This window comes from Onychomys torridus, chromosome 21 (assembly GCF_903995425.1).
Source record: "Onychomys torridus chromosome 21, mOncTor1.1, whole genome shotgun sequence".
NCBI lineage: Eukaryota > Metazoa > Chordata > Mammalia > Rodentia > Cricetidae > Onychomys > Onychomys torridus.
The window spans coordinates 47,912,024-47,939,866 of NC_050463.1; the positions used below are offsets into that span (position 1 = coordinate 47,912,024).

Genomic DNA, 27,843 nt, shown 5'->3' on the forward strand with positions numbered 1-27,843 from the left:
TGTCACGAACACGAAACAGCTACTGGGCCTACAAAGAACCAAGGAGCACTTAGTAAAAGCCTGTCATCAGTGTAACGCTGTAACCCGTGCTGAGGTCTTCATGCTGATAAGTAGATCGCCACAGACGATAGGAAGGACTGGAGAGCAGAGTGAGATCGTATCACTGCTCCACGGACTCTCCAAAGCCCTCTCGTAATACCTGTCTCCATTATAGTTGTCGATCACTATCAGAAGCTACGGCCGGGGTTAACCGCCCAGTCCTCCTGAACAATGGCTGGATGAATCAGACCCTTTCAAAGCCGTATCTCTCCATCTCCCTGACACAGAACAGCCTTGGTCCCGCTGAGTCAAAGAAATGCAGAGCGCAGGCTGGCAGCATTTTCCCGCCCTAACGGGCAGCAATTTGGAGACACAAAGACTGTGTCTGCTGAGCATGGATCTGGAATAAACTGCAGCTGGAAGTGTGTTTAACCTGGAATTCCTTCCTCCCCAAGGCCAAGATCACAGGGTAAAACTGAATCATTCAAACAGACTCTTGCTTTCTAAGGGATCTATACTCAACAAATTCAACTTGCAAACTGCAAGCTTTTAGAGATCGTAACTCCGCAGCTCCAGGAAAGTGTTCCATTCCCAGCCACCTTGGCTGGATTTGCTGGTTAATTCTATGTATTGAACAAACACTTTCTTGTCTCTTGTTGGTTTCTGGTCCAGGCTCTCATTCAGTAGCCCAGGCTAGCCTTAAATATTCAGCATCCTTTCTGTAGCTTTCCATGTGCTGGAATTACAACTGTGAGCCACCACACCTGGTCACAAATCTTTCTTAACCATGTGTGATGTCACAGGCACAATGCAGGGTGCCGAGGACGTGATCACAGGTCCCTGTCGCCACGAAGCTTATGATTTAATAAAAGGAGATAGAAAAAATAAACATACAGGGCTGAGGGTGTAGCTCGGATGACTGGGAGATAAGAAGGCAGATGGGCTTGAGAGGAGGTGGGGCCAGACTTGTGTCCTTACTAAAAAGGTCAAGTCCTGAACTTGAGTGGAGATGACGGAGGATGCTGAATAATTAATCTGGCTGAATAAATGGCAGGGGTGTGAGCCCGGCTGTAGGAATCCAGAAAGGAGACTGGGTCAAGGAAAATTAAAGCCGTGGGATAATTTACAGGCTAGGGAGTCGTAACAAGAGGCCAGAGCTGCTGACTACAGATGGCACTTCCAGAGGGAATGGAGTCAGGGACAGTGGTGGCTTGGAGTTGGGGAGGGGGGCATCCCTTACCTGCTGCAAGAAAGGTGCACCTGACCCTCCAGGGTGGCGAGGAAGAGCCCCCAAGGAAAGTGCATCTCCACCGGGAAGAAGAGGCAGAGATGCTCCAAATGGCAGCCTGGAGCATGGGGACAGGGTGCGGATGCTGGAGCCATGCAAGCACCAGGCAGGCCCGTCACTGGGGAAGCTGGGATCGAGACAGTGTGGCCTGAGCTGGGCGGGAGCCAGGCTCTGACCTGGAGCTGTGAAGGAGGCGGGAGCTGTGCAGGACAGCGACAAGTGTTCCCTGGCATCTCGCTAAGAAAAATCACATCATGGCATAAGCCCAGTCCCCCTGAGACCTGGTGCATGCTGAGAAGAGACCTGCCATGGAGTCTGACAGCAGACACCTCTTGGCCAAGGTCAGAGAAGAAGGCAGCGCCAGAAATCCCAGGGAGGAGCTGAGCGTAACCAACTGTCCCCTATGAAAGTGTCCCCTGAAGAAACACAGTCCTCATCTGGCAGGGGATTCTCACCAGCCCACCCTCCCAGCAGACAGAAGTGAGCAATGCTCGCTTTCCTGCCTTTCCATTCTGCTGGCAGGAACAGGAAATCGCTCCTGCACATCCAGGCACTGGAAGAAAAAGGAAGAGGTGGCTTAAGGAAAGTCACCAACCCAGAACCGCAAACCAGCCTTAACCACACCAGGAGTGGGGAGCAGGGTGGGGGAGGCTCTGCTGCCAGGAAGCAAGCTGACCCATCATCCCCCACGGAGTGAGCCCAAGTCATCCCTCCTGCCACCACAGGCCTGCCCCACACTCGCAGTGGGGCAGTGAACGCTGCACCTGGCTTGGCAGGTGGACGCTGCTGCTGTCCGCCATGCCCTTGTCCAGAGCCCTTGTGATTAGAAACGCAGGCTTCTTCCTGACAGCCTTCCTTCCCTTCCCGGTGTCTGCAGGTAGCTCAGAAGATGCAGGCACTATATTTAGCATCTCCACTCCCCAGCAGCAGCAGCAGAGCCCTGATGCACGCGTATGTGGACACAGCTCTCTCCCTCCCTCCACCCCTCCCCGAGGAGGCCAGTCTCCCAGTCACCACTTGCAGCACAGCTCGGGGCTTGCCCTCTAGGGAGACAGGTAGAGCTTAGAATTCTGCAGGTTCCAACCCCATCCCGAGGCCCTGAGCTCAGCGCCTCTATATGGCAAACATGCCAGCGGGGTCGGTGCTGGCCTATGACAGTCTGCACAGGTCCCCATCACTGGTCCCTTGGATCCCCTGCCAGACCCTGCTCCTTCCCACAGGTTGCTATGATGGATGTCCTGTTGTCATAGCAACTGCCCCTGTGGTCTGTCATCATCTGTTTACATGTCTGTTTATTCCGAAAGTGACCTCACGGAAATGCTGGCCTCGATTCACATCAGTAAATGGCCTCGTGCCTGGAGAGGACAGACAGGCTGCCAATGAAGGGCCAGGAGATAAACACTACAATCCCTTTTGCAGGATTCATGGCGCTATTCTCAACCAATGCCGTTCTTACCCTCCAGAACAAGGCTAGGACCCCTCCTCTCTGCTGCCACCAAATCCACCTCTTCTCTGACCTACAGCCTTGTCCCTGGGGGAGAGGCGGGGGTGGGAGGGCAGTTAGGTACCCTGTCCCTTCCAAGGAATCTTCCTAACTTCCTGTTGCCATTTATCCCATTATCCTCCACACGTGGCCTCCGGTGGTTTCTGTGCAGGTGACTCAGGGCGACCTAACACACTTATCACCCTTGCTGGCCCAACACAGCTTCAGGCTCCTAGTGGAAGCCAGCCACTTCTCCGACAGCAACGCTGTCCCACCTCGCTCTACACACACTGGCACCACTGGCTGGGAGCACATCTCCTGTCTGCTCTTTACTCCTCCTTAGTGAGGGGTTAGATATACAGCGCTCAGACAATAGATGCCCGGGGAGCATGAGCAGCAGAGGTGGGCCCACGCTTGCCCTACGGAGGCCACTGAGTACCGTCTTGACCCAGTGGCCAGTCTTCCAGAGCAAGTCATAGTACATCCTAGAAGCCGCAAAGACAGCATGGGACCCTCCAGCACATGCTGCCTCGCCCACAATCCATCCTGTCTCCAAATCTGCTGGGTTCTGTGTCTGAATGTGAAACGAGGAGGCGGGGCCCATCACTTTCCTCCCATAGCGCTGACTTCCCCTCTCAGCAGCCCACACCTCCTCTTCTGGGGGGGGGGGGGCGGCTCCTAGGTCCTGGGAAGACCATCAGAGGCTTCTGAAGAAAGTCAAGCGCGGCTCTCTCTGACGGCAGTCTCTGAGCTGCCCACAGGAAATAGGACCCCTAACACACCTGAACATCGAGGGGGGAAAAGCTGAAATTTCAGTTATGTTGCATAATGTCATTGTCAACTAAGCGGTATAAATTTGCATATGTTCGGTACCAACAGAAAGAATTTGCATTTGAGTAGCCCAGGGCAACTATTGCCTGAGTCTGAAAAGTTCAGTGTTCCAAGAACAGCACTGGTTCTCACCTCTGTGACAGTCAGGTGGGAAGAGACCACTCTGTCCACCATCTACCAACGCACAGGTAGGGTGCTGTCACCCTGTCCAGCACAACGCAAATACTCCTGCTACCAAGCCCAAATAAACTCACTCCCTCGTCAACCACCAATCCCCCTCCTCAGAGAGGGCAGGGGCCAAGCACGAAAAGCACAGCAAACAGATGGAGCGGGGTGGAGCATGGCGATAGCCTTGAAGACTGGGTTCCACTTAGCTCTCATCCCAACCCCCCCTCTCAAGAATAACACTGAGTGAGTGGGCAGGAAGCAAAGACAGAAATACGCATTGCAATGAGAATGAATACCCGATAGACAGATGACAGGAGCATATTGTTAAGGGACGATGAGGGTCTCTCGAGACGCTCTGTTCCCACGACAAACAACCCGAGGTTAGGCCCTCCTTGAGGTTATAAGACGAAGCATGCCCCCTTATCAAACACACGCCATGCACTGTCTCTTACACGAAGGCGTCGGCGTTCCTAAGGCCTCACATTAGCAGATTCACCCCATTGCCTTTAAGTTGTAATTACCCTCCGCTCATAACACCATCTGGGCTGCTCTCCCCAGCCTGCAGCAATTAGCTGGATATTATGAATAAGCCACACCTCTTCCCAGAACAGCTAATACACCCAGTATTAATAGTAACCAGCATTAACTCTCCTGACGTAACATGAGTATTCCTCTCCATTGTACCTTCTCTCCAGGCATTTCTAAGACAGTAACACACATAACAATCAATGCACACACTGCACATGAAATCCTTTCTCAACGCACACTTGGAGAATCTGGGCGCCCACACACTGACTTGTTAGTAATACTTCAGGGGATTTTTGTTATTGATGTTTTATGCTTTCTGGATTTTTGTTTTGTTTCTGTTTGTTTTTTTGTTTGTTTGTTTGTTTGTTTGTTTGTTTTGAGACAGGGTTTACTCTGTAGAACAGGCTGATCTGGAACTTATGACAATCCTCCTGCATCAGCCTCCTGAATCAGCCTCCCAGAGGGCTTTGTAATTACAGGTGTGTAAGTGCGTGCATGTGTGCGTGCGTGCGTGTGCGTGTGTGTGTTTCCAGACACTCAGCTGGTTCTGGAAAACAATATGGTCACTCACCGGACAAGCCCACTGTAAGGTCTGGTTCCAGACTCTGGGAAAACCCTGACTCAGCACCTTACTTTATGAAGCCTTTAACACCATCAAGGGGGCATGGACTTGGCTTCGACACTTGCAAAAGGTTTATTCTATCCAAACAGTGTTTTGAAAATGATGAGTCTAAGCAAAAGCAAAAGCTGGTTTTAAAAGGAGGAGAAAACTGGGCTCTCCCACTGTCAGGAACCTGCAGCTGGTTTCAGGAACTGAGAACACACACAGGAAGCAAGGCCGAGGCGTGAGTGCTGGGTGGGGGGGCGTTCTGGAGGAGGACACCACTCAGGGATACCCGGGGAGGGCTGACGGTGCTCACATGGGCAGTGTTGCAGGACACGGTGGCATTCCTCACAAAACGCCTGTCCTTACAGCTGGGGACTGACAGGTGCAACGGGGGTCATGCACCCTAAAAGTGTAGGGTCTGGGTGTGAGGGCAAGTGCAAACAATGCTGGGGATGATGGGAGGCAGAGGAGAGGACGCACACCCACTGGAGGGAGTGGTTGGAATCCCACTTCTCCATTCTGCTGGCTGACCAACACCTCGCCCCACCTCTCCTTGCTCAGATGACCATGTCTCAGCTCCTCGAGGCATGCCCACACATAGCAGGAAGGAGGGGCTGGCTCAAGGTGCCTCTGCCGCCCCTCCACAGCATCCAAGTACTGCTTCTCCCTTTGGAGAGCTGGGAGAGCCCACACACACCAGTGATGCTGAGCATGATCTGAGCCAACCATATGGCCCGCTGGCACCTTCCCTGGATGGGTTATTTTTCCCAGGCACCCGATGACCAGCTCCCCGAGTCTCCTACTCATCAACAGCCCTGTGCCCAGACGGGAAGAAAGGGATGAGCTTTGGGCAGGGGCCAGCATCCAGCCCACTGACTCCACTCTCCCCTCTTCTCTACAGAGCCCTGCGACAGAGGCAGGGGGCTGAACCTGCCAAAACACAGATTTCCCAGATGGAAGGTGCATTCGAAGTCATGGCCCGAGAGTCTCGGATCAAGAAACAGGCACACGGTAATCTGGGTAAGAAGAGCTCAAAACCGGCAGACAGGCCCTGCTCTGGCCTCACGGGAAACCCTTCTCCCTACAGTGTGCACAGCTCTACAACAGGGGCCATATAAATAAACTAGGTGTTTACAAATGATTTTTAAACAGGTCCCTTAAGTGCAGGGACAAGATGGTATTTTAATATGATTACGAACACACACTCCTAGCATACAATCTTCATGTCTACATATACAGCCAAGCTATCTAAACCTACTCAAGCTTTCTCAGCCCCTCTAACGTGCAACGGGGTCAGAAAGACACGTTAGGGTGTACGGGAGCAAAGCACGTCTTGCTTCAAGGCCCTTACCCCCTGAAGTGTGTCTCTTCTTCCTCCTCTCTCTGATAGACCACACTGCTTCTCCCTCCTCCTTCCTCGAAGGCCCTGGAAGGCAGGAGCTCTGGGCATCTACGGCCTGTACGAAGCTTCGATGAAGGAAAGAATGAAGGCCTGAGCAAACCAACCACAAGCCCACAACACCGGAACTACGTGGCAGGCCTGGCAGTGAGTATTCGCTCCCACACATATTCCCTTCCCCAACACTCCCAAGGCTTTGACACAGAGGCCCCTCACCACTTACAGTGGCTAAGGCCTCCTACAAGACTCCCTGCCTCTGGCCTTTCTCCACCTCTCCACCCTCAGCCAACATGCTAGACCCGCCTTCCTTCAGTCCCACAGACTCCTGAATCCATTTCCAAGGGTCAAGCTCACCCCTCCACAACCCAGCTCTGACCCATGTGCCATCAGGCTTAGTTATCATAAGAGGTAAAATTGGAAATAAAGAGGCAGAGGGAAAAAGCACTTGCTTTCACTGAGCATCGATTTCCAAGGGTAGAAATGGCTGCTTCCACGGGTGGTTACGAACCTGGCCACTGCCATAGGCAAATATCTAAACAGGGGTCTGTGAGTCACAGGGACCACAAGTACATATGAAAAACAAGCTGCAGGATGCAGTTTGCTAAATCGGAGTGTCCCAGACCCAACTTGCATGAGATCTGAACTCAAGTTGAAAGTCCACATCTCCTCCTCTGAGGTTCCCAGGCTATAAGGGAGAGAAGCCAGGACCCCGTCCCCAGCCCAGAGGGGCACTTGGAACTATATGGATTTTACGCACATCTCATAGTAGTTTGTGATTCTGAGTATAGACATTTTAGGTCAATCTTCATGATGGAACTATGTGTGGATAACAGACAGACAGACAAGTAGATGACCAAAAAAAGCTACCCAACTACATCATAGAGAAACCCACCTTAAGAATTCAGAGAAGAGCCAGGCGGTGGTGGTGCACACCTTTAATCCCAGCACTACAGAGGCAGAGGCAGAAGGATCTCTGGGTTTGAGGCCAGCATGGTCTACAGAGAGAGAGAAAGAGAGAGAGAGAGAGAGAGAGAGAGAGAGAGAGAAAGAGTGAGAGAGAGAGAGAGTTCCAGGACAGGACAGCCAGGACTACACAGAGAAACCCTAACTGGAAAACCAACACGAAAGAATGAAGAGAAGAAAATGGTTGATAGATGGTCGGATTAAGGAAGAGTTACAGGGAAGATAATCGATATCTGTCCATGAAGAAATTAGGTATTAATTGAAATACTATACAGAGCAGAGACTTCAATAATTCTTGAAATACTTCCCTGGATCTCTAATTGTTTCAAAAAATGTGCCATGACAACCTTGATTATGACAACTATGAGTCTTTTAAAGGGGACCGACTGGATGTGGACACTCATTACACGTCCTCTGAGCCTCAGGCTGGACACCAGGTTGGGCTGTATGGATTCAAAGATGAAACACAGACTTCCCCCTGGGGCATGAGGACGGGGCTGGAAGTACATACACACTGGCACACTCCCTCATGGACCAGTTTCTCTCTGGTCACACCTGACACAGACACTCACGGTCCTGTCTATATATCACAGAGACCCATGTCTGTATTTTTCTGCCACTGACCAGACGCAACCCTCAAAGAAACCCTGCCAGCCTCCTGGGAGTCAACACCGCAGGAAGGAGCCGTTCACATAAATTAATTTTCTCAGTGAACATGAGCTCATAAACGACACAGCAAAATTTATCATCTATTTTCATGGCTACTTTCCTTGACGGATGACACGGTTCTCAGCCTACCGAGGCAGAGTTTCCCTGATTTGGGCTCAGTTTCTGTTGCTGTTTTAGTTTGGGGGAGCCTTGGGGTTTTAGGGACCAACACCAGGGCTTCATCCACAAAAGGCAAGCTATCTATAGTCTCTGATTTCAACTCATCTACATGACAATCCACACATCAGGAGATGCAGCTATGGCTTAGTGGGACCCTGGTCGGTCTTACGCTCCCGTTCTGGTCTAATCCTCAGATCTCCTTCCCAGTGGCCTCGGCTGCGGAACACGGGGGCTCTGCCGCTCCCCGTCACTGTGTCTTTCTTGCTCACCCCCAAGCGCTCATGCATGCACACCCTGTGGCTGACAGCTGACTTCAGCTCCTAGTACATTTTCCTTTGGAAAAACAGTCAGCAAAATGTCTGAAACACCCATTCATCTGCTGCCACTGCTACTCCATAATTCAGTTCAAAATCGAGGCCGTGTGTCAGCTACACACCGAGCACAGCAGTCCGTGCTGTATCTGAGGCAGAAATGAAGCTCAGGATGAGACAGGCCGGGGCCTTACTGTCTCGTACCTAGATGCATGAAGGATCCAAGATGGTTCATAAATTACAAGAGCAAATGAAACAGGGGCCCCTCAGGGATTTCACATTAGCGACAACTAAAGCCATCTTGTCCTAGGATCAATCAAGCCTCCCCTACTTTGCTTTGACCGTAAAGAAATTGTGCACTCTGAAAATTAAGCTCCAACGTGGTTACCAAAGCTAATAAATCATTTGAAAAGATGGAAGGCCGTGAGGAGGCGGAGCAGTGGGAACAGAAGCCAGTGTTCGCTGTCACTGCTTAGTGAATGGAGAGAGAGACGCAGGGGTCTGCTGCCTGAAATCCCAAGCTACAACCTCATCCCAGAGTCACATACGGTAGGACCAGCTTCTCTGAAGTAGAAAACATGGGCCCAGGGGGTCTGGAAATACACAGGGAGGAAGAGAAGGGTAGACAAACCCAGGCTTCAGACACTGCGGTCTAAGCATCCTGGTCCCCAAGGGAAAGGGGAAATCAGTGCACAGACAGAGAGAGAGAAGTGGGGGTGGGGGTTGGAGCTGGCTTCCAGGGCTTTCCTGGGAGCGCACTCTCCCCCTAGCAAACAAATCCAGCAGAACCTTTGAGATCTTCCAAATGGCAGGCTTGGTGCCCTGGCAAGCTTCGGCTGAGGCACACAAAGCTACAGGTTCTGACCACCCTACGGCTGTGGTAGTCAACAGCATCCTTCATTTCCAAAAAGAAACAAACAGGCCAGCGTATGGTGAGGCGAAGACCTTGACCTTCGGGGAGGAAGAGCAGCTGCCCCAGAGAAAAAGTCGAGGAGATGCTTCTGGAAGGAGGCCTCTGCAGGGCAGATTCATGAGCAACGGGGGATACCGTGTAGTTGGAGAGCTACTATCTCCCTTTGCAACCAACGTCCAGGCTAGTGAGTCTCCCCAGTCCACAGAAAGCCCAAATGAGAAGGAAGGCGAATCCAATTAAACAGGAACAATTTTAGCCACACATGAAAACAGTTATTTTAATATCCAAGTTAGGGCCGGAGAGATGGCTCAGTCAGTAAAGGGACCTGCGGCCAAGCCCGAGAACCTCCATTCAGTCCCCAGGGCCCACATCATTAAAGGTAGGAACAGAGATGTTGTAGGAAAAAAAAAGGTTTTCTCCATGTAGCTCTGGCTGCCCTGGATCTCACTCTGTAGACCAGGCTGGCCTCGAACTCAGAGAGCCACCTGCCTCTGCCTCCCCAGTGCTGGGATTAAAGGTGTGCGCCACCACCTCTAGCACAAAAACAGACTTCTTTTTTTTACTCTTTCACAACTGAGACTTTATTGGTTGAGTGCACAGACATTTCAATTCTTAAAACATGGACCCAAACTCTAAGAGTCATACATTGTGTTCACGTACCCAAAAGAGCCATGTGTTGTTTCTCCTTGAACTTATTCCAGTGATGTTCCATCCTAAGCTTGGCAAGTTTTCCCTAAGACCTCACATAACAATCAAAAGCTCACTGACTCACAATTTTATGCCACATACAGTACATATTCAAAATTTCAATCTTTCACAGCACATTGTCACAATTGTTAGGAAAATGGACTGCCATGACCAGAGACAGTTCTGACAGGGCAAAGACCAAGGAATGGTTTTTTTAGGATACAGTTCTACTAGAAACACGAGACCAGAAATAACTGAAAATATTCCAGACACAAATGCACGACCAAGCCTCCAAATTACCATGTAGTATGCTTTGTGTTGTAGGATATAAAACTAGCCCCCTCTACGGAATGTTATGGTGACCCCCGAGACAGTCACAGCCTCTCCTGATTCAGCATCCTGCTAGTTTCTGGTTGTACCAAAAAATAAACAACCAGCAAGTGATTTAACCTCTTAAAAAAATCATTTACACTTAAAAAATGGGATGAGGTGGGACTTCCTCCCACCTTTTAAAAATGTTTCTAGAGCTACTAAAGAACTGGCATTTACAAAATAGTTCATAAAAAATATTCCTCTGGATTGTACAAGAAGGGAGGCGGGGACTGTGACAGACGCGATGGATGTTTAGTCGGACTTGGCTTCTTTCTCTTCTACTTCAGAGGCTGGACTCTGGTTCTCAGTCTCTCTGTTTTCTGCAGGCACATCTGTGGTTTGCTGGTCCGCCACCTCAGCCTGTTTGCCCTTTGTTCCCCTCTTCCCTTTGTTTGCACTTTTTTGTCTGATGACTTATCCTTTCCCGCGGCCTTCTTCGGCTTCGCATCCACCTTGGCAGGGGCGGGCTTAGCCCACGGCCTCGCCGCTCCGTCCATGTTAACCTTCCTCTTGGGCATCATGGCGGCGCTGGGTGGGAGGCGCATGCGAGGCCGAACCTGTCACGGAGCTACACCGCCTCGGCCGGTCAAAAACAGACTTCTTAAAGTTGTCCTATAACCTCTACACATATGCATGGAATGTGCACCATGACATGTGTATGTGTGCACACACAATTAATAAATGAGGAGTTTAAAAAATATATCTAAGTCAATCGTTCAGTAAATTATTGAGCTACTATTTTATAAACCAATGGATATTTTTAATGATTAGTATCTGATCCAGCAATAAGGCAAGAAAAAGAAATAAAGAAGTCAACTCATCTTATAACTGTCTCTATCTATGATATCTTGTCACAGAAAATCCTAAGACTAAACACACAACACAGTTCGGGCCAGTAAATAAGTTCATCCAAGTGCAGGTTATATTAGTATACAAACATCAGTTGTGCTTCTATACACTAATGATAATCTAGAAATGAAATTAAGAAGGCAATGCCATTCACAACAGCATCCAAAAGAAGAAACTTAGGAAGAAATGTTAATAGTAAAACATGGTTAAATCAAAGCAAAGGCTTCAGTGGAAAAACATCCCAAGTGCATAGATGAGGAGGTGCAAGGAGGTCTTATTGACGGTCTCTACTCTTCAGACTCACCTATGGATTCCATACAACTCCCCAAGGCTCCAAGCTGGCTTGTTTGCAGATGTTGAACGGGATCCTATGGAACTGTTGGGCTTAGAGCAGCTGAAGCAATCTCAGAAAAGAACAGTCAGAAGCCCACACCTACAGCCACGGGGCGTGTGGTACATACAAAGGGCAGTGGAATAGAGGTGAGAAGGCATTCAGCGAACTAACTTTTAAACACTGATGTTTCGGAGCTGGAGAGACCAAGTGAAGAAGAGTGTGTCCTAATGAGCTCTTTCTATTGCGGCAATAAACACCATGATGGAAAGTGACTTTGGGAGGAAAGGGCTTATTTCATCTTTTCCTGCAGTCTGCTTTCTTATAGAGCCCAGGACCACCAGCCCAGGGACAGCCCTGCTGCAGTGGGCTGGGTCCTCCGCCATCAATCACTAATGAAGACTAAACTAAGCCCCACAGACTTTCCTACCGGCCATTCTGATGAAGGCATTTTCTCAGCTGAGGTTCCCTCTTCCCAGACAGCCCTGAGCTGTGCGAGGTTGACAAGAAACTAACCAGCACACAGAGTGTGCAGCTCTTGCCAAGGACCCCAGTTCGGCTCCCGGAAACCCACATCAGGCAGCTGCCTGTGACTCCAGCTCCAGGGGATCCGGCACTGCACTCATACACGCACATGCATACACACATACACACATAATTAGTTTTTAAATAACAATTGTTTGATGTTTTGTTTCAAAGGATACCATGAAGTGAGTGAAATGACCATCTAAAATGGGAGCATTTGCAGGGTACATCTGACTACTGTCTAGTGTCCAGAATATATGAAGTGTGTACAACCAACTCAATAATAAAAAGACAATTTTTAAAAACTACAAGCAAGGCGGCGGTGGCACACCTTTAATCCCAGCACTCAGGAGGCAGGGCCAAGTGGATCTCTGTGAGTCTGAGGCCAGCCTGGGCTACAGAGCAAGACCCAGAACAGGGAACAAAACTACACAGAGAAACCCTGTCTCAAAAAAGGGAAAAAAAAAAGGGGGAGCTGGAGAGGTGGCTCAGAGGTTAAGAGCACTGGTTGCTCTTCCAGAGGTCTTGAGTTCAATTCCCAGCAACCACATAGTGGCTCACAACCATCTGTAATGAGATCTGGTGTTCACTTCTTGTGTGCAGGAATATATGCCAGCAGAACACTGTATACATAGTAAATAAATAAATAAATAAATAAATATTTTAAGAATGGACAAAGAATCTGAAAAGTTAGTCCTCCAAAAATAATATATATGAACAGCCCCAGGCACGCGAAACATGGCTCGACATCATTAGCATTAGTCATCCGTCCATCAAGGAAATGCAAATCAAATAAATTCACAGTAAGATACAACTTCACACCTGTCAGAAGGGACATAATCAAAAAAGACAGACAATAATTAGCGTTGACAAGGATGTGGGAAATTGGAACACTTACACATGGCTGGGGGGGAATACAGAGTGATGTAGCCATTTTAAAGTCTAGCAGTTAAAAACTTCAGTGCAGAGTCGCCCTATGACTTAGCGATCCAGCCCCAAGACAAGGGAGAGTATATATCTACACATGCAAAAAATATCCAGTGCATCATTCGTAGTAGCAAAAAGAAAAGAGCAGATATAATCCAAATATCCGCCAACTGATGGACAAACAAAACACGCTGAAACACACAATGAAATACTACTCAGTTATTAAAAGGGGCAAAGTGCAGATTCCTATCACATGAATGAACCTTGAAAACATTCATTATGCAAAAGACAACCCAAAAGGCCACCTAATGTTTGATTCCATATACGAGATGTCCATAGTGAGTAAAATCCAGAGGCCAAAAGCAGATCAGTGGATGCCCAGGGCGACCGAAAGGGGAACAGAGAGTTCAAAGTCACAGGAAAACAGAGGCCTAGTCAGAACTGGAACCCAGCTCTCCTAACTCGCACCACAAACAACCAGCCACCGTAAAAACCACTTCCATGTGAGACAGCACATCTTCCAAGGACGAGTGCCCCACGCCTCCTCCATCCAGAACTTAGAGATAAGAAGGCCAGGGGGCTAAGACAGATGGCTCAGAGGTTAAAAGCAGTTGCAAATCTTGCAGAGGGCCCAGATGTGGTTCCAGGGGCCCATCTGGGGGCCTCATAACCACCTGTAACACCCAGTTTCCAGGTCTGATGCCTATTCCGGCCTCCTCAGGCTCCTGTAAGCACGTGGTGCATGCACACTTACTCACTCGGGCTCACATATGTACACAGTAAGTAAGCAAACAAGTAAATAAATAAATCTTCGAAAGGAAGCCGGTATTCACGAAACATTCTGTAGCCCTCATTATTTTGTGATCAAAACCCTGTGATCATTAACGCAACAAGGTGGAATCAAGAGACCAAGGTGTGTAGTCCATGTCTTCAAAAAACCACAGGCAACCCAGCCCCATTTGTCCCAAATTTCAGCCAGCAGTGAACCCAGCAGAACTGCAGATCAGGAGACAACCACCATGGTGACTGCAGAGGTAGCTGGGTCTTTGGGGAGGAAATCTTTAAAGAGAGGAGTGGAGGAGGTCAAGCTCATTTGGACTTCCAACTTCTCGGAAAGTACAAATATAAACATCCAAGTGAAAGATAAAGGTAGGAGAGAAGGAGCTCACAGAAAGTAAAGGGAACTCTCGTCCAGCCCTCCGCTGACCCAGGCATGGCCTGTGATCACCCGTTCAGACCCAAAAGCTTGTTCCTAACAGATGTGGAGTTTCAGGGGAGAATGACAGACATCTCTCCCAAGTCCCCTAACAGACAGCAAGGTGCCAACTCCTCTCTACCAGGGTCTGCCTGGACCTGTACATCCATCGGGGTCAACTCACCAAACACAGATCTGCTGGCCTGGAAGACACACTCCAAGTCTGTTCACCATGCGGCCCTTTATACACACACTCCAGGTTGTTTTCTGGAACCCACAGTCCTAAGGGGCCGGGTCTATCCTTTAACAACTCACACTGGGGCAGTAAGGCCACTTAGTAAACTCTTCTAGAGGCTAGGGAGGAAGCTCAGCTGTCAGGGTGCTTGCCTGGCTTGCAAGAAGACCAGGGTTTGACCCCCAGCATCATACAAACCAGGCATCATGGCACATGCCTATAATTTCAGCCCTCAAATTTCAGACGCAGAGGCAGGAGGATCAGAAATCCAAGGTCATTTTTGGCTACATGGAGTTCAAGGCCAGCCTGAGATACAAGGGATTCTGCCTGGAAAATAAACAAGAGAAGGGAAAAAAGGGGGTCTCTAATGCTAAGCCCCTCCCCGGGAGGTTAGTGCTCCTAACCCTGGAGGTGTTGAGCACACCTCCTCTGAGTTGACATCAATGGAGACTGGCCTGCAGAGGATTTGCACTGAGGAAACCCACTCTACAGCCAGGCGACGTTAAAGGACCAACAAGTCCCTAGCTCTCATCCTCACATAGTCAGGATTCTTGTTCCATCAACTGCTGGAACCCAGGGTCACATGACTCCACTAAGTCTCAGTTCCTTGAACTATAAAACAGAAATAGGATCTCTCTCAAAAAGGAATATTTTTAAATAAGCACATTTCATTTTTCTTGCTTTTCAATTGCCTTTTTTCATTCTTTGAGATTATAATATAATTATAGCATTTCCTCCCTCCCATATTTCCCTTCTTGCTCTTTCAAATTCATGGCCTCTTTTTTCATTAATTGTTATCTTATACATATATGTATATTCCTAAATACATAAACACAACCTGCTCAGTCTGTACAATGCTACTTATATGTATGTTTTCAGGGCTGACCACTGGGTATCGGAGAACCAATCAGCATTAACATATTTCTCAACATAAAACTAAAGCCCATAGAGATATTGGTTATTGTCATGGTGGTTAAAAAAAAAAAAGAAAAAAGAAAACCCACAAGATTTCTTCCGAGAAACTAGGGAGAGAGGCCCTGGGAGCCTGCTACTGGCTTGTTAAAATTCTAGGACAAAGGACTCATCATCTGAAGGCACTGTCTTCATCAACCACCTGATGTTATCGACAGAGCCATCGCCAGCATCCAGTAGAAAGATGACATCATTAATAACACCCTCGGCAGGGCAGCCTCTTGCCAGAGTGTGAGCGATGGCCGGACACGTCCCTGCAGGGCTGGGCTAGGCAGAACAGGAAAGAGGAAGGGTTTCTCCAGTGAGGAAGAGAGGGAACCGAGCAGCCCCTGGGATCTACCAGAAGTTCCCACCCGAGGACAGCCACAGAGCCGACTCACCAAAACCAGCGGCAAGACAGACCAAGCTGACCCAAAAGGTCATGCATGCAAAGGGTTTTCCTAGGCACCAGCTCTACGGAACAGGTGGCTGCGGAAACAGCAAACCATGACGTCAAAATGCTTGATCTAAGGACTGGAAGATGAGGACCAGGGTTCAGATCCCAGAACCCATATAACTATTGGATGGACATGGTGGCCAGACTGTAATCCAGGAATTGGAAGATAAAAAAAACCGGGGATCCTAGGAGCAAGTGTCCTGTATCAGTGATATTCTGCCTCAATGGCTAATGTAGAACATGATCAGAGGAAACTCCTGATGTCAAGGTAACCTCAGGCTACACACACACACACACACACACACACACACAAACTCATACGTACATGGAAAAAAAAGAAAATCTTGGTCTGAATACCAACTCGGCCCAGCTGAAGTCAGTAAGGAAGTTAATCTTCTCTAGGGCATCAGTAACAGTCAAGTTAGAATAAAACAAGCCTGATACTCAACAAAATGTCCAGGAAGACAGGAAAGGCCACCCCGGCATCCAGCATGCTCTGCGGCAACAGTTAGCTCACACAAGACCTCCCCACAATAATGCAGTCTGTCGGGGCTCCCTGACCCCACTGGGTGGAAGGTGCCTGGAAATCTACCATCATTTCCCACTGGAGCTTGTCCTACATGGAGGCCAGCATAGAACATGTTAGACAAACAAGAAATGTACACGCAGTAGAGCTGGCCTGCAGAGTCATAACTACTAGGCCACTGTAGGCCTGCTGAACTCGGAAGCATATACTACAGGGCCAAAGAAACTGCCCCTGGCCTCACCATGGAGCAGCATGGGGTTTCTTCAGGTTAATACCCCCTCCCCACCCCCGACTGCCCTGGGACTCTGTAACACTGGCTTAGAGTGTGACTATTCTCAGCTAGATTCCACACACTGACAATAGTTACACAGTCTGGTTTCTAGAGTCCGCAAAGAAATCAACCACCCAAAGCCAAAGACATCTGACCATCAAGCCCGGAATCCTTAGTCTGAATTCAGAGTCCATAAACTTGGATGAGAAAAAAAAATGCTGGCGTGTTGGGGACTTAGCTCAGTGGTAGAGCGCTTGCCTAGCAAGCGCAAGGCCCTGGGTTCGATCCTCAGCTCCAACAACAACAAAAAAAAAAATGCCGGGCAGTGGTGGCGCACGCCTTTAGTCCCAGCACTTGGGAGGCAGAGGCAGGCAGATCTCTGTGTCTTCGAGGCCAGCCTGGGCTACAGAGCGAGATCCAGGAAAGGCGCAAAGCTACACAGAGAAACCCTGACTCAAAAAGCAAAAACAAACAAACAAACAAAATGTACATGTGTACACACCGTTGCCATCTAACTGAAATTTAGCCTGTCTTCAACAGTGAATGAAAGCGTCGCGACCCAGTTACCCTAAGTGTCACCTGGGTCTCCAGTGAAAGGTACCACCATACCACGTTATAATTATTAGCAATGTCACACGGTATCATTTACCCTTACAGTACTCCACAATGGAGGTCCTTATTAGACCCAAGAATAAATCTTCACGTTATTAACAACAGCAACAAAAGTCACATCCTACTATGCCATATCTGTTTTTAAACAAATGTTTTACTAACTGAATTGGGTATAACTAGTTTCACTGGAAATCTTAAGTTCCTATTCTGCGTGCTAACCACTTTCTTCAGGGTACCTACACTACAGTCAGCACTCAGAGGCTGAGAGGGAGCGTGAGGGCTAGCCTGGGTTACACAGTAAGACTATAGAAAGAACAAGAGGAACAGGGAGTCTGCCTGAAGAAGTACACTGCCAAAGGGATCCATGGGGTAAAAAAAATACGTTGAAATGAAGTTTCACATACAACCTGAAGGTCAATCCTCCATAGGCCTGTCCCCTTTTACAATCCCGGCATTGATGTGGTAGGGACACTATATGCCAGGTACCTAAATACATTTATGAACAAATAAACTCAGCCAGATTCCTTTGGAAGAAGAATCACCACCCTAAAAACACAGCCGCAGCATTCCAGTTCCAACTGGTGATACCTTTATGCCACAGCATCCCAGTCACGCTAAAACCGCAAAGGCAAAAAACAGGTGGAGAAGCCCCGGTCATGGGGTCACATTAGGGAATCATGTCTGAATAAGCTCATCTCATTTCAGTAGAGAGAGGAGAGTCTGGGGAGCCAGAAATGGTAAAGCATGCCAACGAACAGTATTACCTGCTAACATTCGCCCAGAGACACAGCAGCGGCAAGGCCTCCTCAGCCCCCTCCAGACCCTGCTCAGTGTCTACAGTTAAGACGGGCCCCAACACCTGGCCACTGTCACCAAGCCATGCTGAACAGTGCCAGCTTCACCTTGGGATTGAGGGAAGGCCCATTCTTCCAGTGTTGCAGCATGAGCTGTGTGCTGACTGCACACACCATCCACACACAGGAAGCATCCATCATCCACCAAGGGATTCTCCCAGTTCAAAGGACACTAGGCCTTCTGCCCGGCCATCCCATCGTGCCACTCAAATGCCTGCAGCCAACTCCTGTCCCCAGCTGGCCTTCCCTTCAAATGTAAAGCAGCAGCCCAAGAAGTGGCTCAGTGGTCAAGAGTGCTTCCTGCTCTTCCAGCAGACCTGAGTTTGACCCCCAGCACCTACAACCAGGCACTTCACAGATGCCTGGAACTCCAGCTCCATGGGTTCTGGTCTCTTGAGGGCAACTGCATGTGTAGGTCACACACACATACAAATAAATAAAAATAAATCCTAAAGAGGAAATCTAACCATGATAGCCTGAGCCCCAAACCAAACCCTCCACAACACCACAGCAAAATGCAAATTCCCTCCCCAAGGCAAAGCCTGTTATGTGCCGGCCCCTCTTCCTCCTCTGCCTCTGACCACAGGCCCATCTGCCCTAATACATCTCCAGGTCTTTTCCCAGGCTCCTCTATTCACCGGATCTTTCAAGCAGGCAGCCTCTACAATCCGGACACCTGCTCAAAGGTCACCTCTGCAGAGAGGCCTGCCCTGATTTCAGTTTCCACCCTTCCAAAACCACTTTCTACCCCATAGTATGGATAACCTTGACTTATCACCACCCAGCACCGCATTACATAATCACGCATCTATCAGTGATTATCAACTAGGGTGGAACCCTTTAAAAATGTGGAGGCTCCAGGCCTCACCCAAATCAGATGCGATCAGAATTCGGGAGAGTGGGGCCAGGTTCTTCCAGTCCACAAGACGCCCCCTCCCCCACCAGGCAACTCTGAAACAGGGCCAGGACCTGCGGTGGCTTTCAACAGTACTTTCAAATTCTGATGCACACAGTTCCTGGGAGCGCTGTTAGAATGCAGGTTCTGATTCCACAGCTCTAGCATGGGATCTGAGGCTCTCTGCAAGTTCCACACCACACCGATGCTGTCTGGTGAAGCATTCTGCAGTTTCAAGGATCTAAAACTGCACTCACCAGCGGGACTTTCTGCAAGTATGCAGAACGGCATCATCATTCAGCACAGTCACCATTAATCCTTGTGGCTACCAGGCATTTGAGACAGACTAATTTGACCAAGGAGCTGACTTCATTCTTGGGCCAACAGTGCAAAATCTACAAATAAATTATTGACCTAAGAGGACAGAATGGATATGAAAATCCCACCAAAGGCCTACCTGGTCACCAGCTCAGGATTGGGTAAACATTTACCAAAGGTGGAGACACAGATATGGAAGACTGGATTAAACCACCTTGGGGCCACTTGTGACACACCTCCATTCAAGGCCCTCTCCACCCACAGCCCTGACCACACCTAAGCAGTCCCAGCCTTGGGCTTTATATCAATCACCCTAGATGTCCTCATAGACATGCCCTGTGACCTGAGTGCTCTCATCGGCCTGGAGGATGTTTCTCCAACGGGACCACAAGTTTTTTCAAAGAGAAGGGATTTCTAATCCTTTCACCCAACATACTGCAGGATTCCATGGATCCCAAATGAACAGTACCAAGAGCTAGAACCCACAAGGAGTGGTCTTAGCACCTGCTAATATTATTAATAGTACTAACAATACTAATAGCATTAAACTAGTAATAGCAGTAACAGTAATAGTACTGCTAATAGTATTAATAGTATTAGTAGTGCTTCTACTAATCATAAAATGAAAATTGAATTCAGCTGAGGGGAAAAAACAATTCTATTCTAACTGACTCAAAATGGTCCAGATACAGCATTGCAAATTTCAGAGCAGTATAACGTGGAGGCCTGTGGGCCTATAGAGGCTCCCTTCCAAGAAGACATATATACTGGGAAAGAGGTGGCGTCCTTCTGACGAAGGGTACAAATCTGTAAGCCTGGGATTTTGAAGAAGCTGGTTTACAAACAAGTCACAACTCAGAATCAAAAGCAAGGCCAGTTCCCAGTGGAACGACTGGGCGGAGCCTGGCCCCACGAACGGCAGGCCCCCTGGGAGTCTGCACAGTCCAGATGTTCATGCTCCCTTCTCAGTCAGAACAGCAAAGAGATTTCCAAGGTAACCAAGGACAACAGAGTCAGAGAATCAAGGCCCCGGAAGGAAGCAGATTAAATGTTAATACTTAAGAGTCAATATCAAATTTATTTTTAAAACTCCATCAATGCCAAATAAACAAGACAGAAAAGGGGGAGCAAAGAAAACGCGTCTCACAGACAGCGCGAACATCCCAAGAGTGTACACAATTCTTCTCTGTTTCGAGAGTATTTTAACCAGAAGCTTAAAGAAAATCAGAGACACAAATAAAGCTGGAGGTGGGGGGCAGCTCAGTTTTCAGATTCATGCCACAGCTACTTACTTTCTCCCTGTATTTCCAAAAGCTCAAAGCTGACGCCAGTGGCGGCTCCCCACTTCGTGAAGTTTGTGAAAACCGTGCAAAATAATTACTTCACCCAGAGAACATCATCACCAAGTGAAAAGTTTCAAACCAGCCACACTCTCAACCAAGACGATAAACTTGTTAAGAGGGGATGCGTGGGGGCTGGGAAGACAGCTTGGGGGGTACCCTGCTTGCCACACAAGCTTGTGAACCTGAGTGTGCAAGCCTAGGACTCAGGTGAAAACTTAGGACAGTAGCTATACCCCACCCCCACCCCACCCCCGGAGGGGGAGCAGAGAAAGGTGATGGAGAATTGATGGAGGAACACATCCAATATCATCTCTGGCCTCAATCAGCACACAAACCATCCAGTGTACCACACACACCACACACACACACACACACACACACACACACACACACACCACACCATACACACCACACACACAACACACACATACAATCAGCACACAAACCATCCAGTGCACCATACACACCATACACACCACACACACATACAATCAGCACACAAACCATCCAGTGCACCATACACACATCCCCCCCACACACACACACACCATACACACCACACACACACAATAAGCACACAAACCATCCAGTGCACCATACACACCACACACACCATACACACCACAAACACAACACACACATACAATCAGCACACAAACCATCCAGTGCACCATATACACCACACACACACACACACACCATACACACCATACACACACAATAAGCACACAAACCATCCAGTGCACCATACACACCACACACACCATACACACCACAAACACAACACACACATACAATCAGCAAACAAACCATCCAGTGCACCATACACACCATACACACCACACACACACACACAATCAGCACACAAACCATCCAGTGCACCATACACACCACACATACACACACACATACACACATACACACACACACACACACACACACACACACACACACACACACCATACACACCACACACAGAGAGAGACACATACACACAGACAGACAGACAGACAGACATTTTCCATTTACTTTTAGGCCTTCAGCCATTCACCCATTTCCTTCCCCCTGGTCCCATTCTCCCCCCAGGGTCTGTATATTAACTACAGCAAAATCTGGTTAAAAACAGCATTTAATAGGTCAGTTGTCTTTTGGGTACTGTACCACATACCTTCCCCGAAGTCTTCAGAAACTGGCAGATATGATTATCCAGGACTGAAAACTGGAAGGAGGAAGGGGGTGGGGGGAGTGTGTTTCATGCCAAGTCATACAACTGGAAAGTGAGGGACCTGACCTGAAGATGGCTGGTAGGGCAAAGGGACAATCTAGAGATGCACCACTACTAAGCGTGGTTTGCGAAAGCAGCATGGAGCCAGGATCAAAATCACTCTCTCCCAGCCCCAAGTTCCTCATCTACAAACCAGGGACAGAGACTCAACACCACAGGTACGACATCTGAATTACCGGGCAAGCATTAGAACTGCGGATACACTAACTACAGGTATACAAACCAAGAAAGCCTATTTCAGCCAGAAACCAACTATGACCAGACATAGCCTCCATGGGAATCGAACAGGTTTGCTGAAGTTAATCAGCTTTAAATCGGTTCACTAAATCCAGAACTCATTTAAGCTGGGAGGGGAGGGGGGGCCTGCTTATATTTTTAAATCTTATTTCTGTGAAATACATAACTTTATGTGTGTCACAGTACCCACACTCATGTCTCATCTCAGCATAAAAAAAAAAGATGTCTGCTTGAAATCCAAGTATTGTGAGCATCATCTGTTATGACATCAGACACAGACCAATTTTTTATTTTTGTAATGGAATGAACAGTAACTAATCTATGAGGGGAAAGAGCATTATTCTAGGCAATCCATGCTGAGCCCTTTCAATTTCCAAATTACCTCCAACTCCCAGCTCATACACACTATCATCCTAGAGTGGACACTGGGTTTGCTTAAAATGAGATAAAGCCTGCAATGATTTTAATGTTTTCCCCATTTGCAGCTTGAACCCATTCTCTGCTTAGGAGGCATGTGAATCAGGCCTGCAATTTAACCAAATGACCAAATCCAGTCTCTCTTCAATCTACTCAGTAACCGAGCTCTCGGGTAATCTCCTGCATTGCGTGCAAAAGCAGCTTTGAGTCCATCCGCTGTAAACTAAAATTAATCAGGGACAGGGTATGCCAACTTGAATCCCAACTCCTCTTTGCCTGGCTTTCCAACATCTGCCCGTGCTGACAATACTAACTGACACATTGCAGGGAGGTCATGACTTTATAAACACAAGCTTTCTTTTAAGGACATCACACACCAAGTCCCTTCCCAAAGAAGGGTTCCTACCTTTTGAAATGCAATCATTTCCATAAGCATTAATGACATATTTTCAAAACATTGTGAGTATTTTCCTACGGCTTTTCAACCGGCACTTATGGGGGGGGGGGGAGAAACGACTTCCCACGCCTCATCCCACCTGCCTCATCCAAAGGGACCCTGTTTAAGCCGTGCTGACAGTAGACAGAATACAGCAATCTGCACGACACTGAACTCACTACAAAAGATTCACATTGCAGACCTTTTGGGAGAGGGGAGAGAGGAGAAAGTGGAGCCGACAGCAGGATGCTGAAGCTAGTATTTTCCACGGAGTCTAGTCCTGACCGTGTATGTCTACAAAGAAAAATATTTTATGCTGAACCGTCTACATCATTTTTTTTTCCCCCAAGCGATTCTTAATAGCAGATGCTGCGTTCAAGCAAGGGGAAAGGATTTAATGATACTGCTTAAGGTAAAGCTCTCCCAAGACGTCAACCGCTGGCACGAGTGTTTTAAAATATCTACCCCAATCTTAAAATTCTGGCCAAAAGAAAGGCAGTCACGGGTTCACTACCGCTACACGTGTGTCTTGTACGCCAGTTGCCTATTGTGAGCCCGGCTGAGTGCACAAAACCTAGGAAGCCGAAATGATGCGACTCTAGATCCTGTTTGGAAGGTGAAGGAAATGATGGTAGTGTGACTGTCCCAAGCCGCACAGCCCGCCGTGGCCCAGGGACTCACCCAGCCCCTTCCAAGCCTGCTTTAATTTTCAACCCAAGCTGCATGTTGGCTCTTGCAGACCATCTTCCCCAGGATCTGGAGAGCTCTCTGCTTAGCAATTCATTCAGTACAATGACTCTGCACCTTGAAAGCCCTTACTAAAATCAGGCCTTTTCCAGGTTAAGGGCAAGGGAGATGACCACAGTGCCCACAGACACCACACAGGTAGCCCAGGAGCGGCCCCCAAGGGTCTTTCGGACCTCAAAGCTCCACCACCCCGGCGGCAGCGCTGCTCTGCGGCACGCAGTGGGAGCTGCCAGGCCTCCCGGGCTAGGATGGCACCCCTGCCTGAGCAGCTTCGGGGTCCCCTGGACCTGCTCCGCGGCTGGCTCAGGGAGCACAGCTGCCCCCGCCGGGCCACTTCTGGAACAAGTTGGAGAGGTCCGCGCGGGGGGACCCACCACCCGGGGCTGCAGCGCGCGCAGGGGTCCCCGGCTCGCAGCCGCCACGGACTCTGCGGCCGAAGTTGACCTCGCCGAGATATGAGGCAAAGGACCTGGAACCCTGCGAGGGAAAGGAGAGCAGACAGGAGGGTTCCCCCCAAAAAGGCCCAAGGTGGCCAAACAGCCTCTCCCCAGAGCCACCTCTCTGGGAACAAAGGGCTTCTGTGTCGGGCACTGCTGGCCCGGCCGCGTCCGGCTCTGGGGGACCAGAAACTTTTCCCGGGTGTGGGCGCGGGCGGCGGGCACCGGGCATCAGGGAGCAGGCGCGGACGCCTGCGGGTCCCCAGGGCGCAGCGCGGTCCCCGCGGCCCGAGCCGCCCGCCCCGCTCGCCGAGGCTGCCGCTCACCTCCTCGATGGCCGCCACGGTGTTCCGGCACTGGGCCGTGCGCGTGGTGAAGCTGGAGGCCGTGGGCGCCTTGTAGTCCTCATGGGTCTCGGCCACGAATTCCGACACGGAGATCTGGTCCGGCATCGCCGCGGCGCGCGGGCGCGGACCACCGCCGCCTCAGTCGCCCAGGGCGCGCGGGGCTCCGACCCCGCCGCCGCCGCTCCGGGCCGCGGACAAAGGGGAGCGCGGGGCGCGGGAGCCGCCGCCGCAGGGCGCGGGAGCCACCGCGGGGACGCACGGCGGGAGCAGGGGCGCGCGCAGCCCGCAGCTCTGCCCGCTGGGCTCCGGGAGCCGCCGCCGCCGCGTCCTCTCCGAGCGAGCCCAGACGCGGGCGCGCACAGCTGGCGGGAACTGCCCGCCACCCAGCCGCTGGCCCCGACGCCTCCCGCGGAGAGGGGCGGGTCCCGGCCAGGGGGCGGTGGCCGGCGGGGCGCGGGGAGGGGCGGGGCGCAGGCCCGGCCACCAATCGGCGCGCTCGCCGCCACCGCGCCGCCGGGAAGCGGAGGCCGCAGGAAAGAGGGAGGTACGCGCTCGGGGCCCGCCAGCCCCTGCGGGCCGCCGCATTGTGTCTGCCTTCAGGGCTTACAGGGGTTCGAGGGCGCGCCCCACTCCCGGGCTGCGGTGCCCGGGCCTCGCCGCGCTAGTCCGGAGCTCTGGCTCACATTCCCCGGTGGGCGTGAACTGGGACCCGAGGCTCCGGCCTCTCGGCCGGAACGAAAGCCACCTTTCTGCTCCCCAATCCCACCCCTGGGCGAAGAACCCCCCGAATTCCCCACCAGAACCTCAAGGAAGGGCCAAGCGAGAGGACAGTGTGGATAGCTCGCCCCCTACAGGACGGTGAGGTCCGCCGAGGCACCCCTCCTGCACCCTAGCAGGACTAGCTGCGGGGGGATAGTTTGGGATGCAGTCACTGGGACAATGTAGTGTCAGTACACCTCCTCACAGCTTTAAGGAACCTGGTAAAGATGGGTATTATCATAGAGAGTTGGCCAGAGATCACAAGCTATAAGGCCAAATGGGCATTCAAACCTATGCCCTTCGACTTGGACGAGTACTTCTAGACAGACCCCTGTGAACGTCGTGTTTCTTATGCTTGTACAATTAGGGGTACTCCCAGTTACTTGTAAACAGTTTTAGGGGGCTAGTCAAGGCTTCACCCTGCAAAGACCACAGAACGCACTGCAATATTGGTATCGAAAGAGGGGGTGGGGGAACCAAGGGGACCAGAGGTAGCATATGAGAAGAGAGCAGCTATTGTTCTTGATGGTTCTATGAGAAAGTACTGCAAACAGCAGCTGGCCGATCCCAGACAAGACTGGGCCAATAAAACGTCTGAATTAGTACACACTTTTCATTTATAGCTCGTAAGGAAATTCTCAGCTGTATTAAAAAACCCAGAGGTTCTAAAGACACCAGTCAAAAATCACACCCTATAACTCCACCAGGCGTGTGGCATGGTTACCGCTGCCACCAACCATACAGCCTAGAGAAACATGACAAAAAAAAAAAAAAAAAAAAAAAAAACCCTCCGTGTGTCTGAAGAGGAGGGAGTGTGGGAGACACTGGAAACCCAAGGTGGGAGACAAAAGTGGTCTCCTGCCTCCATAGGACAGTGGACCAGTCAATCTTTTTAAAGCTCCCGTGTACAAATGTGCCATATGAGGTAGCCGCTGGGGTCAGACATTATGTATGGCTTCTGGTATTTCACTAGCACTGTGTGTGAATGAAGTTCAGCTTTCAAAAATAGCTGTGCCAGTGGGTAGCTTTTATTGCTAGGCTAGGCGAGCAATCCCCAAACTGTGCATCTCTTTACCTCTTTGTGTAGTTCCATCCTTTTAGTGTCTTGGGACTCCCTATGGCAGGCTTGTGTAACTCAAGGGTATTTTGTTATATGCACCCTCTCCTTCACAAGGTCATTTTCTGCCCCCTCTGCCCGCTTTCCCACTGGTAAGCCCTTTTGTTCTTCTCTGAAGTTGAAGAATATTCTCTGAAACTTTTCAAGGTTTTGTTTTTTGGAGGGCTGGTCTCTGTAATGCCTTGAGAAGTTAAGAGAAAATAGTGGTTTTCTTGACTACCAGTCAACTAACCTACTAGTCTACGCTACCAGTCAAACTAATCAACGTGTCTATCACACACACACACACACACACACACACACACACACACACACACGCATATAATTTAAAGTTTAAATGTTGAACACAAATCAAACGCATATACTCCTCTATGTGGAGTACTAAAGACTGAACCCAAAACCTTGAACCTTCTAGGCAAATACCTCACCACCAAGCAACTTCTGCAACCCTCATTTACATTTTTTAGTGCGTCAAGAGACGGGGATGCTGATGTTACTATTAGAGGCCTAGACACTGCTAAATATATAAAAATCCCTGAAAAAAACCTATTTTAAAAAAATAATTCTTGCCGAGCAGTGGTGGCGCACACCTTTCATCCCAGCACTTGGGAGGCAGAGGCAGGTGGATCCCTGTGAATTCGAGGCCAGCCTGGTCTACAGAGTGAGTTCCAGGACAGTCAAGACTGCACAGAGAATCCTTGTCTTGAAAAAACAAATAATAGTAACTCTTAATGATAAAATTGTCCTGAAACTGAATTGAGGCAGTATATAATCTCCCTTACCCCACTCCATATATTTATGTTTTACTGTAAAATATAAATGAATCTGATTATAGAGTATTGTCCTAGACCCCAGTAAGGGTTGGTTCGAAATGTATACCATGTACACAAATCTGAGAAAATCTGAATCCGTATGTCTTTGGGCCTATATAATTCATATAAAAGACTGTCGTCCTTTTTATAACCTTGGTGTATGGGTCTGGTTTTGTCGCTCTAACATACCTGAGGTTGGGAAACTTATAAAGAAGAGGAAGTTGGCTGGGCTGCAGCCAGTGGTAATGGAGTACTAGTGCTTGTCTGTAATGTGCAGGGCCTAGGTTCATCTCTAGCCCTGGAAGACGAAACAGTGAGGTGAGGAAGGGAAGGAGCTCTTTAGCCAATGGCTTTGGAGACCGCACTGTTAGTTTTGCCAACTTGATACAAACTTAGATGTACCTGGGAAGAGGGAATCTCAAGGAATTGCCTCCATCAGATTGGCTGCGGGCTGACATCTCTAAGGCATTTTCTTGACTGCTAATTGATATAGGAGGGCCCGGCCCACTGTGGGCGGTACCATCCCTAGGCAGGTGGACCTGC

At 49.5% G+C, this 27,843-nt stretch overlaps 1 protein-coding gene and 1 non-coding gene across 10 annotated transcripts in view; one reads left to right on the top strand and one right to left on the bottom strand.

Moving 5' to 3' along the window:
• The window catches only part of Asap2 (ArfGAP with SH3 domain, ankyrin repeat and PH domain 2), a 155,922-nt gene extending 130,885 nt beyond the window's left edge, over positions 1–25,037 (bottom strand). For 8 of the 9 annotated variants that reach the window (XM_036170344.1, XM_036170340.1, XM_036170339.1 and 5 more), the window contains exon 1: positions 24,592–25,036. In XM_036170344.1, coding sequence (XP_036026237.1) covers positions 24,592–24,717 — 126 coding nt within the window. In that variant the 5' untranslated portion in view covers positions 24,718–25,036. Of the gene's footprint in view, positions 1–24,591 lie in introns of all 9 variants that reach the window. The other variant, XM_036170345.1, reaches the window with a different exon arrangement.
• Positions 16,910–16,984, top strand: Trnaa-agc. The gene has a single exon. It is a non-coding gene; the product is annotated as a tRNA-Ala (tRNA).
• Positions 25,038–27,843: the final 2,806 nt, after the last annotated feature.